General features: G+C 41.5%; 1 protein-coding gene across 4 annotated transcripts in view; it reads left to right on the top strand.

Annotated features, from left to right (window-relative positions):
* The window catches only part of LOC137984776 (pappalysin-1-like), a 38004-nt gene extending 17583 nt beyond the window's left edge, over window positions 1–20421 (top strand). For 3 of the 4 annotated variants that reach the window (XM_068832051.1, XM_068832066.1, XM_068832057.1), the window contains exons 2-8: window positions 1315–4058; window positions 4424–4647; window positions 11145–11344; window positions 12033–12714; window positions 13386–13834; window positions 14753–14941; window positions 17889–20421. In XM_068832051.1, coding sequence (XP_068688152.1) covers window positions 1423–4058; window positions 4424–4647; window positions 11145–11344; window positions 12033–12714; window positions 13386–13834; window positions 14753–14941; window positions 17889–18242 — 4734 coding nt within the window. In that variant the 5' untranslated portion in view covers window positions 1315–1422 and the 3' untranslated portion in view covers window positions 18243–20421. Of the gene's footprint in view, window positions 1–1110; window positions 1175–1314; window positions 4059–4423; window positions 4648–11144; window positions 11345–12032; window positions 12715–13385; window positions 13835–14752; window positions 14942–17888 lie in introns of those variants that run through there. The other variant, XM_068832054.1, reaches the window with a different exon arrangement.
* The last annotated feature ends 477 nt before the right edge of the window (window positions 20422–20898 follow it).

The following is a 20898-nucleotide window of genomic DNA, read 5'->3' as shown; positions in this document are numbered from 1 at the left end:
CTCTTTTACCACAGCTCAAAGCCCTCAAGCTGTGGTCGCGTACCCCTCTCCTGTGTAGATATCCTAGTCACGCGAATATACCACAAGACTTGAGTATGCGATATAATTATATCTTATCACCAATTAGAATTCCAATTTAATAAGGTTTATCTTATCTGGTGTTTAGAAGATTTGATAATCGATAGGGTCATAGGGCGATTTTGTGGTCAACACTATCGGCGAGCTCGAACTTCAAGCGCCTGTAAAAAGATTCATGAAAGTTCTTCCTGTTCCTGCTGCCACGCTGAAACAGATTCAGAGCAATTGGGTGTGGTTTACAACAATTACAACAAGCACAAGCACAATCAACATAAGCAAAGTTCAGTGGAGTCTTGATCATTATAATCTTTTGTTAGGACAACAGACACTATTATCAAAGAGTTAACGATCTTCGTATGTTGATCGTGCTGCGTGCGACGCTAATGAAAACCAGTCTTGATAGCGCAGCTCTTTTTACTTGAGTAGAACTTCCTTTGGGTATGGAAATTTAGAGGCTTCATTCAGTTGTACGTATGCATGGTTGGATGGAAACCGCAGTTGAAATTCTTGAAGCTGGGCTGTCTTCATAAAAGGATAAAAGTTACTTTGTGTGCCCTTCTCAACAAAAACACATTCAATGTACCAGTCCTTTTCTAAGGCTTATAGGTCGATCCCCCAGGTCGATTCGGTACACGTAATTTGTTCTAGTGGATCGACCAGACAACAAAATTCTATTTTTATATTTCAGTCTTGACAAGTTTTGGACACTTCGGTAAACAAAGAAAATCCGAGACCTCCAATTCCAAACAAAAGCAGCGTGAGCCTTTTTCTTGTTGTGTTATTGACGCCGCTGTTCATTCATTCCAGACCTCAGGTCATGCAGTTGATTATTAAAATAAATGTATTGCATAATATATGTATTAAAGGCTGCAGGACATACAGTCAAGTGAGAAATATGTTTCAATTTCCTCTTATCTGAGGCGTTGCCCTAAGTTGTTAACCTCGCAAAGCGAATACGTGAGGGATTTCCGTTTCCTATGGTTTTACTGATTCATTAAAATGTCAATCAAGAAAATGAATTTCCTAAAACGCCCATTAAAAGTTGTTTATCTCGGCTGGCGCGGGACTCGATGCTTCAGCATTTTCAGCGAACAAGGTGATTTCACTTTCGTTTGATCAAGATGCTCATTGAAGCAGTGTCAGCATTGATGGAGCTTTCGTGTGAATACATAATTACCCACTGGGATGAAAAAGTGAGATATCATCTGACAAATGGTTTAATTTTTCAATCAACAGGGTCACAGCTTCATCTACATCTGTTCATTTCGTCCAGTTCAGATTTACTGATCCCTAAAGGCCGACAGTTTATCGACTGAAGCATTTGCTCGTTTTCTCAAGCAAAAGATGGTGGCGCAAAAAAATAGTGAGTTTTATGCGGTATTCCTGGTTCTAATAGTTCACTTTTTCTTAAACGTGGATGTTGCGTTAAGCAACAATGCGTTTTCGAGGGAGGTCAAGGCCGCCGAAGAAGAAGAAAACAGACACCGCGCCAACTGCGCCTCAACACGCCGCATAAAACGCCACACTCATGCACGTTTTCCGTCTTCGCCACCGACGGGGTCGAAATTTGGAAAAGCCTTGCGATTTTTCGGCAACGAGGTGATCAGGTTTTCCGGACCTGTCAATGTTCCATCTCACCAATTCACTGTGGATTTTTGGATGAAACCAGAAGGTGGCCAAAAGTCGCCGGTTACCGTCCTAGGAATTTTCGACGATTGTTCGTCGGATATGAAAGATGGAGGCTGGGAAGTAGGACTTGTTGAGGCAAGCGCGGAGCGAAGTCTAAGGGTTTACTTTCGGTTGCGCACACAGCGATCGGATGCGGAGACAACCCTCGTTTCTCCTCGTAGCGTAGAACCAAATGCTTGGCTTCACGTCGCTGCAACTTACAGTGGAAAGAGCATGAAACTTTATATCAATCAAGCAAAAATGGCGGTTTCCTCTGACCAAACTGGTCACATTTTCGCCGAAGGATTCCCCGTGTGCGAGCATTTAGAAGCTGGGGGGAATCACTCATCCGGCGTGTTTTTTCGGGGAACAATAGACGAAGTCCGATTGTGGTCCGTAGCAAAATCGCACGAGGAAATCAGCGCGAAAGTTTTTGCTCCCACCTTGGATTCTGAGACTTTCCTCGAAATATACGAAAGCTTTTCAGGGACTGAAGAACTTTATAATCGCACTCCTAAGACCACATGGGTTGCAGTAAGAAACAAACCGGAAATCATAGAGTCAACAATTCCTGGCGACGCACACGATCTTTCCATTCTAAAACCGCCATGTGGGACAACAGTATGTGATAACCCTGAAATCATCAGAAGTTATATGAAAAATACACGCCTGCGAGGTAAAAAGGTCGTGAGATATCGCGTTGTCAATATTTTGGAGGATAACGGCACAAACCCCATGGTGACGAAAAAGCAGATCAAACTGCAACATGCTTTGCTAAATAAAGCTTTCGCACCTTACAACATCACCTTCGAAGTCAAAGAACATCAAATACGCAATACATCTTTGCGACACCGCACTGTAACTTACAATTGCGAAGCCAGAAAAATCGGCGACGGGCACTGCAATGTAGAATATTGTCTGCACAATATTACGGGGAATGACGGAGGCGACTGTGATAAACCTCAAACCCGGTGTGACCCCGACAAGCGCGGAAATGGCAAGTGTGACCCGGAGTGTAATAAGTATTACAACGGCTGGGATTTTGGTGACTGCTGCAATGCAAGTATTACCGATGTGTATAAAACGTGCTTCGATCCGTCGTCCCCCAACAGGGCGTACATGAGCGACAGGGAATACAAATCTCTTCTGAATTTAGACAATCAATATTTCTTGAACGTTTACTTGGCTGAGTGGAGTAACGATGATTTGGAGGGCGTAGCCACGTTCCCGTGGGAGAAAACCGTTTACACCATCCATGGTGGCACCATCTTGAGTCTGACCAATTTCGGTCGCGAGCACCACTCGAACGCCCTTGTTCACGAGTTTGGTCACGTGCTAGGCCTGTGGCACGTTCACCATGGAGTCTCGGAACTAGATTGCACCGATGATTGCGCCGAGACATTTCCTTCTCTCGAGCTGGGCGATCTGTGCTCCGACACCAACCCAACCCCCGCTAATAACCTCTGCCGGGATCCACTTGTTGATAGAGAAAGCTTCACTTGTGGAATAAAGAAATTCTCGAACACGCCTTACAGGAACTACATGAGCTATGCAAACGACTCTTGTACGGAATCTTTCACAGAGCAACAGGCTGCCAGAATGCACTGCTACATCGATTTGGTCTACCAGTCTTGGCAACACGCCAAGACTCCGCCTTCCTTTATCCCGCTCCCTCCACGCGTTACTTCCAAAACGGAGAATGGAGTTAAAATTGCTTGGATTCCACCTTTGGGAACCGGTGGCGCAAACGCTCTCAATGGTTGCCACGAATGCCGCGAAGACAGGGTTTTCAAGCAGTATGCAGTGTCAGCGGAGTCTCCAATTCCTGCCAAGCCTAATGGCTACTGGTCTCCGCATCAGGCTATTGGGGCCCCGGATGCCGAGCCATGTCATTTAACACCTCAGGCATGGAGCCCTTTCTCGAGCACGGAACTTTGCCCAGAATGCTACATCGAGTTTGGATTCAAAGAGGCTGTTATCCCTACGGAGCTGTCTGTTTGGGTGGTGTGGAACGCTAAAGCTGGTGTCACTAACATCCAACTGATATTTGAAGATGGCTCAAAACAGTCTCTTGGTGACGTCACAGCTCAGTGTGATGCACCACTCACTATGGCTCTGAGAGTCAACAAGCGAGTCTCAAGGATTCGCATTAATGTCAAAGGATCGACTGAAATTGATGCCATTCAACTGACGTCATCTATCAATCATCCAAACTGCCTCAATTGTGAGCCTGTAGAATATTTAGTTACCAGGGAGCCTCCATTTTTCTCTGGAGAACCTCAACGAGTGGAGAAAACCAGGTTTGAAGACAGGTATGATTAAACAGTATTTAATCCTTATATCCTCACCATAAGGCTTTCGGCTTTTTTTTCAGACCAAAAGGAGTAGAAAAGGAAGTCAACCTTCAAGACCTTTCAAAATCTAATATAAATATAGTCGACACATTTTGGGGAAGTTCCTTGTCGCAACAAACCTCCCAAATGTATCTGGAACACACAAAAAACAATAAAATCTTTAGTGTCTTGGAAGTGTATTCGCGTTTTTCGTTTTTACGATACAGTCATATTGTTTTCATATACAGAGACCCGTGTGAGCTTCGAATGCCTGGTTTAGATGTTATTTTTGAGCGCATTATTCATAGTGCAACAGAATGACGAATTGTTATTATTTTTAACAGTCATTTTAATCCCGGCAAGACTTACACCTACAGAGTCCAAGCTGTCACAAGTGTTGGGCTTACAGGCCCACCCTCCCCTCCCCTCTCATATTCTTCCTATAAAGGCTTCTGCGGAGACGGCATAGTGGACGAGAGTATTGGAGAAGAATGCGATGATGCAAACGTCAGAGACGCAGACGGTTGTAATGTGCAATGTAAGAAAGAGGACGTGTTTCATTGTACAGGTTAGTGACTTACTAAATCCTCTACAAAAAGATAGACTAGACTAAGGTCATGTCCATACGTATCCGTATATTTTCGATAGATCTTTTTCTGGGATTTTTTTCTCCGGTTTGTTTCCCGTCCACACGAATACAGTGTTTTCACTCATCGAAGACAAAGACTTTTGAAAACGCTCACCAGATTGTAGATTTTTTAAAATGGAGGTTTATCGTATTCGTGCGGACGATTTGAAAATGCCACGTGTGAACGAAGATTTTTTCATATACGGAGAAAAAATATCCAATTTGATGGTTAGCGAGTTGTGCCCTCTTCAGTCAGCCTCAACTAAACTATCAAATACTCCCAACACCCTTTTTGCAAAAAAACGAGACTGGAAGTGTAAGTGGGCGTTTGATAAATCTACGAGGCCTGGCAGAGCGCTTGCAGGTAGATCAGCAATCACGACCCCAGAGCTCTTCTCTTTTGCGCATGAATGTGAGAAAGAGACGCTCTGGGGAACCCTGAAACAGTGAGGCGTCTTCTCATTTGTTTTTGTGAAGAACAATGAAAAGCGTCTATGATTGGTGCATTCATGTTAGCACGATAAATGAGCAGGCGCAGTAAGGTTCAAATAGCCAATTTTTGGCTGTAAGAATCCTACGGCGCATGTTCTCCTACATAGAGTTTCCCAGTGCCTCGAGTCATGCGCAGGTATAACTCTGGTGACGAGAATTGAAGATCGGGTGACTTGGATTTCATAGAAAATTTTGTTTTTCATTGGTTGCTTTGGTTTTTTAGTTCGCACGCACTGTGATGGACAACGTATGCCTATGCCAAGCGTGCTAAGCGCTAAGTTGCAAACGACGGGGGACTGAACATGTTTTTCCAACGCGTCGTTACTTGAGAAATGTTTGGTCTCCAAGCCGCGGTTTTATACTCACGATTTCATCCGGCCACATCTCTTCAAAATTTCCCAGCAGAAACTGAAACAGCATTTCTACGAAGTTACACAAGAAAATTGGAAAAAAGTGTGCATACGATTTATCACGAATACGATTTTAAAAAGCACTAAAAGGAGCGTTATAAGGTTGTTTTCGTCGTATTTTTTTGTATCCGAACTGAAACGTACACCACAAAAACTCCTTAGAAACGTTTGCTCTCAAAATGAGATCCTTGATTTCATATTTCATCGCAGTACCCGGGTATTCAGACCTGCGAGCTATTCAAAAAAAAAGTCCAAAGGTTCCACAAAGAACCAAACTTAGTCATCACGAGTGGTTAGAAAATATGTCCTAAATAGGCGCTTTGTTTGAAACTTGAAAGCAGTACAAGGGTTCTCATGCGGATAAGCAGCTAAGCTGATAGTAGTGTTCTTTAAATAAACTCATCGTGTGCTCTCACGCACGTTCCAATAAACCACAAAATAATTCTCTTAAGTTTCAACGTTCTACCCTTCATCATTACCTTCAATACTTAGATTCTCGTATCGCTTAACAGCGCAAATTGTCCATGGAAGGACACATTTTAATGATAACCGATTATAATTTGTGGAACTTAGGTATAGCAACAGTTTTTCTGGTGGCAAGTTTCAGATCGCACAGCTTAATGCTTGGGACACTATTTCAATTGCAGCGGGCCTATTTCAATTACAGCGGACGTGAGACGAAACAGGTTGACTTAAAAATATGATGCATTTTGAAATGTCATTTTGCAATCATTTTCGCACTGGCATCAAAAAATATAAAAGAGATAAAACTTGTGGTTTTAGCAATGAATTTGCGTTTGCTTTCACTTATCAGGAGATAAGTTTACAAAAGAAAACAAAATCCTTTCCGGCATCCCCGGCAAAGTAATCCGATGATCTCTCGATAACCCTATTAATTAAATCCAAGACCCCCTTGTATCACTTCTTATTCTTTGGAGCAAACAGGTTTGCAAAATTGAATACCGCTAGACAACCTAGTTTGTATATTTTCTGAATATTGTTGCCCTCTGTTTATCTTTTGACCAGCATAATCATAAATTTCCATTGTAAAACATTCAGTTACTACGCGACAATTTAGAACACTTATTTTGAGATAAATATCAGTTCATCCGCCCAGTTCTCCCGGTCCTCATCACCTTTGTATACGTAAACATGCCGGAATCAGACACGGGTCAGTTGACAGCTGGCTGTCTTAATTACTGATTTAGGGACACTGTCACGGTCTGCGCATGCTCGCGCACAAATAGTGATTCAGTCTCCTCAAGAAAGCAAAGAAGAGCAGTCGAAATACCACTACGGCATCTATAATGAAGAGAAACTTTTTAAGACGTGGATTCATGAGAAATTCAACGTATGATGTAATCGAAGTGTAATCCGTTTCACCATTAACAAGGATCGAGGTTCATTTCTAGCTAGTAACTTAAATGTCAGAGACCACCACATCATCGTTGTTGATAAACGTTTAATATCTTCGCTCTAAAATGTGTACTTGATTATTTTGAAGAAAAAGCTGCATTTAGATAAGAGGAACTGCATTGGTTGTGTTAATTTGTTGCACAAATTATAGAACCGCATGCGGTGAGTAAACAAGGCTGAATTTCTCTCTCTCCTTACCGTATTTCGACTTTAAAGTCGTCTTTGGAAATAAATGCACTCTCTTTCAGCTTTGAAATGGCATGTTAACCTTGATAATACTTCAAAGTCGTCTTTTGGAAATAAATGCACTCTCTTTCAGCTTTGAAATGGCATAGTTACCTTGATAATATGTTTGGTATATCCCCGGGGGTATATCACAGAGAAAAAAATTATATGTGTGTGAGCGCTTGTACGGCCTACCGTGTTTCCGGTCACACTTCACGACGGAATTCATAGCATGATATTTGCGTTCGCTTTTATTTCTTGGACTCGAAATCATCGACAATAGATAAATATGCATTAATTTAAGTCTAAAAAGCGAAATTGAAAGTCGGTTAAAATCTCTGGGTGTGAGAAATACAAACCGTTTTCGCAGGCCTTAATCGTTATCTTCGTTCGTCCGCGAGCAATTTCGCGCGAGATTTATATTAGGCGCGTAGCAAGCTGCGATAGGATTGTAAATCTCGAGCGAAAACCTAATGAAGAATTTGCTCGTAGGCTATATCTTCGTTAAGAGATTGATAGAACATACAAATTATTGCTCAGCGATTTCTCTAAAATATGTCTCTGAAGGGCACAAAACACCTTAAAAGCAGACAAAATAGTTTTCAAAGACTGTTCATTTAGCATTAAGAGGAATTTCATAGCTTTCACTTTTTTTTTCTTGCATTTTTCTAAAGTTGTTCGCATTTAGATCTGCAAATTACAGTTCATTTTCGGTTGCAATGATCTTCCTTGGCCTGCACGAGTTCAATAATAGGTCACGTACAATATCATTGTTCATCGTTTTGTGTCTACCCAATCTGTCACGAAACAATATTTATAGTGATTTTTTGGGGTCACGTTTTCAATAGGAGAAGAGCCCGTGTTTGTCTAAAGCCTTCACCTCCCCTCCACAAAAAATGTGGGAGAGAGACTTGAAGAATGGAGACCCCCGATTTTTTTAGAGGGAGGGGCGAATGTACACATGCTGACAGGGAATAAATATATCCGTTCACCATTGGAGAAAACACTCAGATAAAGGAGCAGGCATCTTCACGAGCAGCTACTGCAATCATTCAGAGTTGTAACTGTCAACATTAGCAAAATGTGATTGTGCAAAAGACTTATGAGGCCACAGAGTCGATTTCGTTTTCAGGGTACCTACATTTCCCAGATGCGAGAGAACCAATGGCCTGTAACAGGCAGCCCAAGACTGCATAAACTTTAAACCGCGAAATTCCACGGGAAAACAAGTCTTGATCAAGGTATCAAGTTAAGCATCCAAAAATCGTGCTTGATGATAACGCGGTCTTTTGTCTCCGGTCGACTAAAATAAATCATCCCAGGATGAAACTTATCCCGCGACATTCGCTGTCTTGACTGTCCCTCCCTGAGTATCCTGTGACTTCGAGCAAAATGTAACCACAACCCCTCGCCCGAGTTGGGTTTGACATGAGTACGCTCTCGCCGAATATTCAATTTCCCGCTGCTGTGATAATCTGCGATTTTGAATTCCCCTCGTGAATTAATGAGTCTTTATATTTAGGCGTTGAAGCTACTGTTTCAAAACTTCCAAGTTCCTTTCAACTCAATATTTGTAACGCCAAATAAAGCTATTGTCCTTGAATTTGATCAGGTTTTCTTCTCTAAAATAGCAATGATCGATAAAAAAAAAAGTATTTTAAGTAATGAACGGTAATATCTTCGATAGAGTGCCACGCTTAAATTTATTTGATTGAGAAATTTTACTCGATTTATCGTACTGTGTGAAAGTTGCTTCAAATTGGTGGTTAGACAAACTGTTTGCCAACCAGTTGAACTCTTCGTTTAATAACTTACGCTGTAACAAGCCGCTGAACTCGTTGGTTCCCTTGGCAAACTCATTGGTTCAATCAATGGCAAGAAACAGGTTCCCAGTTGGAAGAACACTCCATGCAAGTATTCACGGCTCGATACAAGCAAAAAGCAGGGCTAATAAATCTAAAAATTCAATCTCCGATCACTATTTGACATGTGAACAAACAGGTTCGATTGGAGCACTTTCTTCTCCAGATTTCAGTCATGAACATTCCAGGAGTGTCACGTCAGTGTTTCTCCACCTCGATCTACTCCTGATCTTGCGCATAACTCCAAGTTGGACTGGATGAACGTTTATACACCCTGATCGAACCCTGATCTTGCACGCGATTCCATGGAAGACTGGAGCCAATGAAATCGCACAATAGAAAAACACGGCGATTTGTGACTACGATGAACCCGGGCTCTGTATAGGTGACATTGTAGAGTTTATATGGGAAAATGCAGAACACGTATAGAGCGAAGTTCAAGTCTAGAAATTTGTCAAACTTACTACATGACATTTCATAGTTGTCCTTAATCCTCACAAGGAGTTTCAGAAAAATAAGGTCCACTTCACCTTCCATACAAGGAAGACGAAACAGTGGGAAGCTGACACCGCCATCTTAGCCCAATCGACTCAAAGTTTGATATTTTTCCTATGAAAACCGAATCCAATCGGTAAATAAACACATCCGGCTCGTGGAATAGGAGATACCCGAACCCTTGAAAAGAGCGGGGCATCGAGGGAGGAAGGGAGGGGGGGCGGGGGGGGGGGGTAAGGGGCGCACCGTCGGCTTCCATTGATACCAGTTTCGTAACTGAAGGAAGTACCGACGTTAAATAAAGTGACTTAATCTTACTAACCTATGGCCCAATAATAGGGAGTGTAAGCAAGTAAGACGACGACGGCTACGAGAACGACACAAAACAATAGGTTTAATTTAAAAAACAAACAAAAAAACAATAGCTCTGCACGCCCTGCACGTGCGTTTCACATTTTGATACATTTCTTGGCCATTCTCGTCCTCACGACGACGTGAAATGATCACATTTGAGATCATTTGGAGAACGCGAGCATCTGACGATAGTCGTTCATTTTTCTCTTCAAACATCCACACCGTTCATACCAATTTTGCCTCCGGAATGTTCATACACACATTTTCCATGCCGAATTTAACGACTCGGAACTATCGTGAAATTATGATAATAACGGCTAAGACGGATATTTCTTCAAGACATAATTCGTCTTGATGACCTGATGCCTTGGCGGATGGTCATCATCCAACGTTGACTGCACTCACAGTCACCCATTCAATCTTACTTCAACAATGGGTGAATTTATACTTGAGATGGATCATCCGTCTGGGACGAACTTGGATAAATTAAGATAGTGCGACTGATGAGTCGTTTGTGTACAAATAAGGGTAAAAGAAATGGTTCTCCCATCTGGCCTCGGTTGTTCAAAAGGTGGATGACGCTATCCACCGGTCAACCTTTCGTCTTGCCGGTCATGTTGACCGGTCACATTTGATCGTTTTGAAAATGAAATAAATTAAAATTTCCATGCTGTACAGTTGTTTCAGTTGTAGCAAGTCGCTGTGTATTGTCATTTGCGGAACTTTGATCTGAAATCCTGGGTGAAATGCAACAAGAACCGTTGTTGACAATGAGTGCTTTAAAGTGCTATAAGCTCTAAGCAACAACTTTTTTGGAAATCTATAACGCCAGTTTTGGTTCACGGGCCCCTGTTTTAAGAGTTATTTATTTTATATCATTTGACAGGCCAGAAACGGTACGTGACCGAGCTAAAATGAATTTGGCCGGTCATCGTGTCCGGAGACTCTCCAGAAATTATTTCGAGCCCTGGGATAAATCACTATCCAGCAACTAAACACAAGCAAAGCCAATTGAGTTATCCAGTGGATAGTGATTTATCCGGTGGATAGCGCTATCCAGCCTTGAAACGACTGGTGCCTGGTAGAAAGAAGAACTACCGGGATCATTCATCTCAGAAGGATGATCCGTCTCAAGCATAAATTTCGTCAATGATAATTAAATGTGCGACTCTTTCAATCCAAGGTCACCCAAGTCTGTGCTACCGTCATGATGGAGACGGCAAATGTGAAGAGTTTGAAGAGAAAACAAGCATCAAGGACTGTGGATTTTACACCCCTGAAGGCTTTCAAGACCAGTGGGCGGTAAATGTGACAGTTAACCCAGCCTACCACCGAAGTGAATGTCCTGAAAATGTGATCGCCGGACCTCCGTCTCGGGACTTGGTAAGCCCAACTAATGCCAGCACAGTAGAAGACCTTTCTGATAATAATTATCATTGCTCAAATATTTCAGATCTAGTGGTAGCCTTTTTGGGTTGGTGTCTACTTCAGTATGCTCCCAAATTAGGGAGCTCAATTTAAAAGTAACTATGTCAACAACAGAGGCGAGAAATTTATCTAGAACTGAATATTATTTCCCTTTATTATTAATATCGCCATTACTCTTAATCGTTTGGCATGGAAAGTGTGTATTAAGATTCCAGGAATAAAGTCGGTTTGAACGTTTGGAGAGAAAACTGCCTCGCGCCCTTGGCTTATGGGCCCGGCTGGAGTTATCACTAACCTTTGGTTGAGAGGTATCAGAACCTATAGGTTTCCATGGTATTTAATACTGGTTAGCGCGAACCATGCTTCGAGTAACACCCGGGCTAGATCAATTACTGGGAAATCATTTTACTCAGCGAAACAACTTAGACAAAGGAAAAGCGCTCACGCTTTCATTCGGAAATTTTACTTTGCCCTCAAAAGAACAGCTCAGACTCCTCATCTGGCATTTTGGTATCTATCAGCCTGTGGGAGAAACAGTGCTAAATATCTTACTTTAATCGTCGTGCCAATTCTCTTAGAATTGAATTTGTTCCTTTTGTTTTGCATTTCCTTCCTTATTAAAATTTGTTTGTTCCTTGAATAGGTTTGCCAGTCATCCCTTGAAGATTCCTTCAACCAAAAGCACGCTTGGGGTCCCTGTGGCGTTAACAGGGATGGTAATTTTTGGCTCGAAGTGACATTCAACCGCTCTGTGGTACCTGCAGCAGTGGTCATTTACATTGGTTCCGATGGCAAAACAGCTTATAGCGATTATGAGGAGGAAACTGTCATAGTAGAGCTTATCGACAGTTCAGGACAAGTGCTTCCGTCGGGAGGTGATGAAACCAAATTCTCGTGCAAGAGTAATCCTGCCGTGGTTCCGATTTACCATGATATGACAAAACCATTTTTCTATGCGAGAAAAGTTCGTGTCAGTTTCAGGTCATTCTTGGTCGCCATAGCGGGAGTGGCCCTCCGTTCGAGAGCCTCATTTGATGTTGTTGAAATGTCCAAGTGCAGACACGACGAGATTTTTAGCCCTCGGACCCAGCACTGCCACAAGTACATGTGCCAAAGACCCTCTTGTTACAAACTAGCAGTAAAGCATGCTTCAGTCAAATGTGAGGGGACTGAGGAAGGGCAGATCTGCTCAGTAACTTGTAAGCCCGGGTACCGGCCTTTCAGGCCCTTCAAAATGGTTTGTTTGAATAAGGAGTGGCAAGGAATCATCAGAGCATGCCAACCAGTCAGCTGCGGTATTCCCAAAATTCCCAATGGTAAAGCTGGTAAGTCGTTGTTGTTCTCTAACCGGGGGAGCAGGATGAGCGCACTCACGTCTTACCAATGTATGGCCCGGCTTGGCGTCTTGTGGTTGAAGTTAATTGGTTCTCTACTCTGCTGCCAGAGATTTTTCCTCGCGTACTCCACTTTTGCCCTCGACAATTAAATTACAGTCTCCCATATTAGGACAGTTAGTCCTATGCTATAAAAGCTTAAGACTTGAATAAAATATAATTATTATGATCATTCTTGTTATCATCATTATTATTATCATAATTACATAATGATGATGATGGTAATGATGATGATGATGATTATTATTGTTATCATTATAATACCAGAATCCTTAAAGTCTTGCTCTTTTCACGTATGGTGCTGAGTTCACTGATACATGAGCTTAGGGAAGTCATGAGTCTTCTGGACTGATGACTTCCCTAAGCTCATGGATTTATTATTATTATTATTATTATTATTATTGCTATTATTATTAAGAACATAACAGTGTGCTTTTCGATTAATTAAGGCGTCTGAAATGTTATATTATACCCCCAAACTTGAAATCAAGTCAGGCCTAGCTCTCCTTGTGAACAGATTGCGTCCAACACGAAAAAGCAAAACTTACTTCTAGCGTATTTGATTCAAGCGAATCGTACTGTCTCGTCTTTGACTTTTTCAGATTGTCCAGAAGGACACACTTTCGGCAAAAAGTGCTCCATCAAGTGTGTACCACAGGCCAAAATGAAAGGAGGTGAAGGATATGTGACGTGCGAAGATGACGGAAAATGGTCTGCACAAACCTCCTTCTGTGTGATGACCTGTCCAAATTTGAGCACTCCAGAGAACAGCGAGCCAGTGGTGGAGAACAACTGTATCGGCAGTAAAAGAACATATTTACCCGGTATGTCCTGCAAATTTCGATGCAAACCTGGTTACATGGTGAAAGACCAAGACCACCAGGGGCGGAGGCATTTCAAAATACGATGCACTAAAAGCGGGCAATGGACTCACTCAAGCTGTGAACCAATAATCTGTACGGAAATTGCTGCCAACCTGAAAATCTGGTATAACTGCACGAATGGCAATGCAATGGGAAGTGTTTGTTCCAATGATTGTCCAGGCGAGGAGGTATGTAAAGCATTGGTATTGTAGACTTCAATCAACAAACAACAATTTGAACGCACTTTAATATATCAGGTAGAACAAGCATTTCGATGTAGTGTTTCACATGCGATGAAGAGATCGAGTGATTCAAGCGATCGAGTGTCAATTAAGTGGCTCAACTAAAAGAGAGACAAAATTTCGGTCACAAAATATATCTAGATGAAATGAAACCTGAACAGTAATTAATACATTCAATGACAAATCGTACTTCTTTTATAGGCCATATCGTGTTGTTTCTAGGCCATAATTGGGCACTACTGACGATGCCAAAAACATAAGGAGACAAATCGATTAATGGATGCAATTTGCGCAATTGTAGAAGTCCTCACAAATGGACGATTGCGAGTAATGGTTTTCTGTACTGAGCATGCGCATAAGATTTGGAGGCCGACATTTTTCAAAGTGCGCGTGCTCAGAACGGAAAACTCGTACTCGTATTAAGTACTAGCAGTCCATTCTCGTCACCAGAGTAATCCGAGGCTCTGGGAAACTCTATGCGAGAGAACGTGCGCCGTAGGATTCTTATGGCGAAAAATTGGCTATTTGAACCTTACGACGCCTGCTCACTTCTCGTGCTAACATGAATACACCAATTACAGAGGCTTTTGATGGTTCTTCACGAAAACCAATAAGAAGACACTTTGCTTCAGGATTCCCCAGAGCTCTTCTCTCCCTCAGTAAAGAGAAGAGCTCTGGGGTCCGTCGAGATTGTTAGCAGTCGTCCTAGTCCTCCGATCTTAAAGCCGTGTCCCTAATGTCTTGGAGTCCGCATCACATTGTAACTATTTGCGACGACTTTTCAATGTCCCGCTCTTTCCTTGTAGAGACATATTGCTAAATGAAAGTTATTTTAATCCGAAGTGTCTTTTTTCCGTTGGCCAGGTTCATACGGTCAAGTGCGAAGAAGATGGTCATTGGAGTGAGCCCATGAAGCGTTGCAAATCTCCAAGCGCGGGTGTCTGTTCAGCGCCTAAAGCACCCACTGGAGTTCTATTGACCTGCGAAGATCACTATCCTGGCGGTATATGTAAGGCCAAATGTAAAGATTTCGGCTTCGACGTCGTTGCAGCGGTAAGTCTTAAACATAAGCGCAACTTTAAAAAACATTCGCATTCTCACAGTTGGACTGGAAGGAACATAGGGCGGAGGCTGATGTGGGGAAGCCTCCATCGCATTCTCGTTCCCTTCAAATCATGTCTACAGTGAGTTATTTAATAATTAGAAGCATTTGGTCGCTACTTCATTACTTGGCACCTGTTACGGTAGGTACTTGGTGTATTTTGTCATTTACTGGTTATCTACGAAGTAATAAGTTCTTACTAAAACATTTAGTTATAAACACGAGTGATAAAAAATAAGAACGACGTTTCGACCGCTCCACGGTCATTTTCAAGTTAAATTTTGTGAATAAAATTTCCGGATATATACAATTTCTGAAACAATGGAATGAAGGTAAAAGCTAAGTATTTACATACGAACAATAAAAATAACAGAATGCGAAAATAAAGTGTAAATAAGAGGTGAAAAGAATGAAAACTATTGGAAGTGTTAAGCAAACAGCTTTGCGCGGACAGAATCACTTTGTTTGTTTAATTTTAGCTTAAGGTCCCCAATGCTGAACCGTGGTTTTAAACTTTCTTCAAACTGGCAACTTTTTCATCAAGAATGCGAACGCCTAAAGGAGATCTTCACACGTTTGTATTATCCAGAGCCCCTCATATAAAACACCATCAGGGTTTTCATTGAAATGAAGGTGACGGGGAGCACACGCCCCCCGCAACAAGCAGGTGAAATTCCGGTCACAAAAAATACCCCTGCCCTTCAAAGATCACAGATCAGCAAACAAACTACGCGAGCAACTTAATGATCTTAGCCGAAAGATAAATACCGAAGTGCATCCTGTCTTTACAAGCCGCAAGATCAAACATGAGCTTAAAGCTATGGAACCTAAACCTCCAATTGTCAACCAGCAAAACGTTGTACATTCCTTTCAGTGTGATCTGTGTGATGCAGATTATGTCGGCTTTACAAGCCTACACTTATATCAACGTGTCGAGGAGCATAAACGATCGGTAATCGGCAATCATGTGAGAGAACAACGTGGAATCAAGCCATGTGAAATGGCCAAGAACTTTAGGGTCCTGAGGAAGTGCTCGAACAGGTTCGATTGTTTGATTTTTGAAATGTTTTTTATTCGGGACCTTAAGCCAAAATTAAACAAACAAAGTGATTCTGTCCGCGCAAAGCTGTTTGCTTAACACTAGTTTTTATAACCAATAGTTTTCATTCTTTTCACCTCTTATTTACACTTTATTTTCGCATTCTGTTATTTTTATTGTTCGTATGTAAAAACTTAGCTTTTACCTTCATCCCATTGTTTCAGAAATTGTATATATGCGGAAATTTTATTTACGAACTCTAACTTGAAAATGACCGTGCAGCGGTCGGAACGTCGTTCTTATTTTTTATCGCTCGTTTTTATAACTAAATGTTTTAGTGATTATCTATTGCACAAAATTATCTAAACACGGTAAAACCTTCAGGGTTAGGACTAGGGTTAGCGTTAGGATGAGCGTCGGGGTTAGGTTAGGGTAATTGTATAATTACTGAACGTTTAATACCTTGTTTTAAAAAAATTGAAACAATAGAAAAAGAGACACCAAGTAAGCTACCCCTGTTACGCAGGCATGCCGCGAGCTAGAACAGAAAAGCGCTATCACGAGGCTGGTTTCGGTTGACTACGATTCAGTTAATCTTCCACTGCATGCTTTAAGCTGACTTGTAATTGGTGTTGCGAAGATATTTAGTGGTTCCCCTATGACACATTTTATTGCGCATGCGCAGAAGGATTAAGGGCACATGGTTCCTGTATTTTCTCTTCCAGTTCGGCAATATTTTGTAAGCAAGATGAAATTAAATTGTTGATGTCCTTATGAATTTTTCTGGACCTAGGACCGAGAAATAATCCCGACGAACAATCAGACTTGAAGAACAATAAGCACAACAAGTAGATCATTACATTTGTTATCACATACAGTGCAAAATTGCGGAATGCTGATTGGCTGAGACGGAGGGCATTTCTTCTTAATCACGAGGGCACTTTTGGTAATCAAGAGGGCATTATTGCTTGATCCTGATTGGTTAACAGTTGCTTATCTAGAGCAAGCGAAGTTACAAGAGAATCCTCTTGCAGATTGTGACTTTTTTCAAAGTTTTCCAAATTGCCCTAGTCGCTTCGCGATGCGGGCAATTTGTGTGAAAATAATACGTGTGAAAATAATCCTTTATTGCCCTCAGGCCCCTATGATTACTTATATAGAGCGAACACGGATATCTGGGTTATTATTACTATTTGTGTTGGTGCGTAAACCATTAAGAAATTCTTCTCTTTGATTTAAGTGCAGTGTATAACTAAACGATGATGTAGCGACTACAAAGCTTCGTATAATTTGCGAGACCCGTGAGTCTTGCTTCGTAGCAGTGGAGTGTTTATATACGATTGTGCCATACCGGGGAAAAATGAATGTTAACACTACTTACTTTAGGGGTTTTGATCACGACCTGGGGCCCGTTTCTCGAAAGTCCCGAAACTTGTCGGGCCATTTTCGGGTGTCACAATTCCCTCTGTATCTCAAGAACGGAGAGGATTTAAATCGTCAAATATCACAGTAAGTTTTGTTTTTGTTACCTTGAAAACATGTTAAAAGATCGGCTTTCCAAAACAAGAGGTTGGCAGTTTCACAAATGGCTTTTCGGGCGCTATCCACTACATAAATCACTATCCACTGGATACCTCAATTGGTTTTTCTAGTTTTTATCCGCTGGATTGTGTTTTGACAATGTCGTTTGTGCGACCTTATGCTATGCGCGATAAGTATTGACAATTTTATCACTCTTTGCAGGGCCAGTGTTACGGTAATATACGTTATCCAAATGAAATAAGGAAAATACGAAATTTAGTAATGCAACTGAAATATCAATCAGTCCACGTGATTCTCGTGATCCTGTTCTATTGCAGGGCAACGAAGAAAAGTGGCGGGTGACTCTAACGTGCAGTCAGAAGCTTGACTGGTACCCAGATCCCTCTCGTTTACTCTGCGTGCGCAGTTGCGATAGAGTCTACATTGCTGATGGGTGGTGCGATCCAGTGAACAATAACAAACATTGTCGATGGGACGGTGGAGATTGCTGCCGTTCGACCGCCAAGAACAGAATTGTTCGCCCTATGCCCAGCTATTGTAGAGCTGCTTGCGCCTGCAAAGATCCAGAGGCTTCTGAAAATCAACCAGACGATAACGAACCCGATGACGAAGGTGATAGCATACCTGATGGAAGTGGATCTGTGGATGGTCAGTACAAGACCTCAACGTAGATATCTTGTGCTTCGTATCCGTCAGCAACAGTAGGAACTTTAAGATCTACAACGGCGACGTCTACGAAAACGTCACTTCAAAATATAAACTTTTTTCCACCTCTTTTACGTCATACAACGTTAGCGAAGTATCCCAAAAAAAAATTGGTGCGAGCGATTTAAGGGTAAAAAGAGAGAAAGAAAGATTCTCTGTTGCATGCTAACTTTGTTGTCAAAACCTCAAATTTGGTGATTTCTCGCCGCTGTTAAGCAGAGTACCGCAAGAACATTATTAGGGATCTTACGCACGCGCGTTTTTGAGACGCGGACGACAACCGGAAGAGAACATGTCGCGTGCCAGGACAGTGGTGTCTCCCAGATTGTTATACTAATCATCTCTAATGGAGAAAGATGCTCGGCAATGTAAATGTGGTTGGTGAAGACAAGTTAAACGGGAAAACAGCTCGCTTCCAGTTGCCGTCCGCGTCTCAATAACGCTCGTGCTTAAGGAATCTCGAAAGGGTTTTTAGCTGCGTGTGCGCTCGAAATCTGCACACGCAATGAAAATTCGCGTCAGCTGAATGAATCAAATTTCTATCAAAAGTATCGCGCGCAACACACCGGAAGAGAAAATACGGCGTAAAATCGCGCGAACCGGAAATAAAACCTGGGGGAAAAAAATTGTCTTTATCTCGAAATTTTGCTCGGTGACCTATCTTGATTTTTTGCATGCACGTATCATTCACGATGGCACTTCCAATAAAAAAGTCTCGGGGAAAGTTATCTGGTACAATTTTCTGTAAAATATAAAACGTCTTTTTTTGGTTGTATCTTGAATTCTACTACATAACTTTTTGTCGTACTCTCTAAGAAATTCAAGTATTTACCGGTAGGTAGATTTCCAATAAAGAAAGAAAAACGGTAGGTCACCGACTTAGATTTTAAGATAATTTTCAAAAACCGAAATTTAGAGGGCCTTTTTGTGGACCTGGCGTGTTGCCATGGTAACCGATGTGACGTCATAAGTACCCTCAAAGTATTACCCAACAATGAAAACTACACTATGAAATATCCTTCTTTGGTATCTATCTTTCATCGTTTCACAAACACTATAGCAACGAAAAACCCTTTCGAGCCTCCTTAAGCTCCCAATGTAATATTGTTCGAAGCGTACCGCAAAGTGATATACAATTATTTCTCCTCTTTTAACCAATGATGTTATTGTTTTGTGGCGTTGCCGTTGCTGTCGCCGCCGTCGTTTCTAAAAATCCCTAGTGTCTATAAGATGCGAGTGAGGACGAACAGACATTTTGTCCGATGATTTTTACTCCAACTTTTGTAATGAACATTTAAACCATGCAGTGTTACTGTGTTAGTGAAAATCAACGTTTCGCGAAAGTGACGTAAGCGCCAATGCGAAGAAACAGGGGAACGGCCGTGAATTCAAAAACACATGATCGGAACGCTTGATTGTGATTGGCTCGCACCTGGTTAAGGGAAAATCAAATCTTAATGCGAGAGTTTTCAAAGATATTGTCAAATTTTTATATTATTCATGTGCAACACAACCCATTTGGTGGTTATTTTGTTATACAAGGTATATCTATTTCATTTAACTAAAATGCATATTGCATAAATCTAAACTACGTTATTTACGGAAAACTCTTTCCGTTAAAACCCGACGCCTCTTGAGCCAGCGATGAAAAATGAAAAAAAAAAAGCCTATAATTTTACACATTATTCAATGAACCTGTTCATTAATTAAGGATAACTTGGCTGTCAAATTAATTAGGACACTAGCGGTCAGTTAAGTTACAATTTTTTTTGGATCGGAGTTATCGCAATGTGCAGTCTTCATTTTGGTGACATAATCTCTTTTGATAGACTTGGTTTCGTTTGAGTAATGCAACGCTTCCTTGTTCAGACAGGGCTAGTAAAGAAAAAAAAAACTCACCATAATCAATAACAGACAAAACGTTGAATTGCCGGCTTGGATCCGTTTGTATTTGATACCACCTCTTTTGCAATGCTCGGTAAAGAGCTCCCCCCTCAGTTCTAACCCAATACACAGCCAGTCTTATGGGTAAAATTGAGGCTGTCTACATCACTCGACATGGCGCTCTTCATCCAGAGTGAGCCGCGCTATGACAAGCCATGTTAGTGTTATCAGTTTTAATAAACTTAAAATACTCGTTCTGCACGTGAGGCACGCGTTTTACTGCATTACTCTACAAGTATTCAACGTAAAACTGAATTGTTCATTAGAGCGACTTTCATATGACCTTGAAAAATAAACTTGAAAACAGAACGCAAACAAAAATGCAAAACATTTAATTGGCTTATCGAACAAAAACGAACGAGCGCGCGAATTTTCATTCATTTGACTTAGCGTACGCGGATGCAAACAATGTCATCTCTCCATGGAAGTTTCTAGAAAGCGATGGGTATTTCGCTTTGACGTCATTTGAAATTCGGGCAATCGAGCTCTTTACTGCTCATATTTGGAGTTACCTTTGCGGGAATAAGGAGAAGCTTTGTTTTAATCTTGTCAAACATTGGTCCGTGAAACAAACGGCGAACACTTTTTCATGGTTATGCGAAAGTCGTTCTATCTGCCTTTACTTTAAAATCGTTTCTATCAATCCAGTTGTAGGACTACTAAACTCATTTTTCAACG

This window comes from Montipora foliosa, chromosome 2 (genome assembly GCF_036669935.1).
Source record: "Montipora foliosa isolate CH-2021 chromosome 2, ASM3666993v2, whole genome shotgun sequence".
NCBI classification, from domain to species: domain Eukaryota; kingdom Metazoa; phylum Cnidaria; class Anthozoa; order Scleractinia; family Acroporidae; genus Montipora; species Montipora foliosa.
Note: the sequence above shows the minus strand (reverse complement) of the source record. Positions and strands in the feature narration are given on the sequence as shown.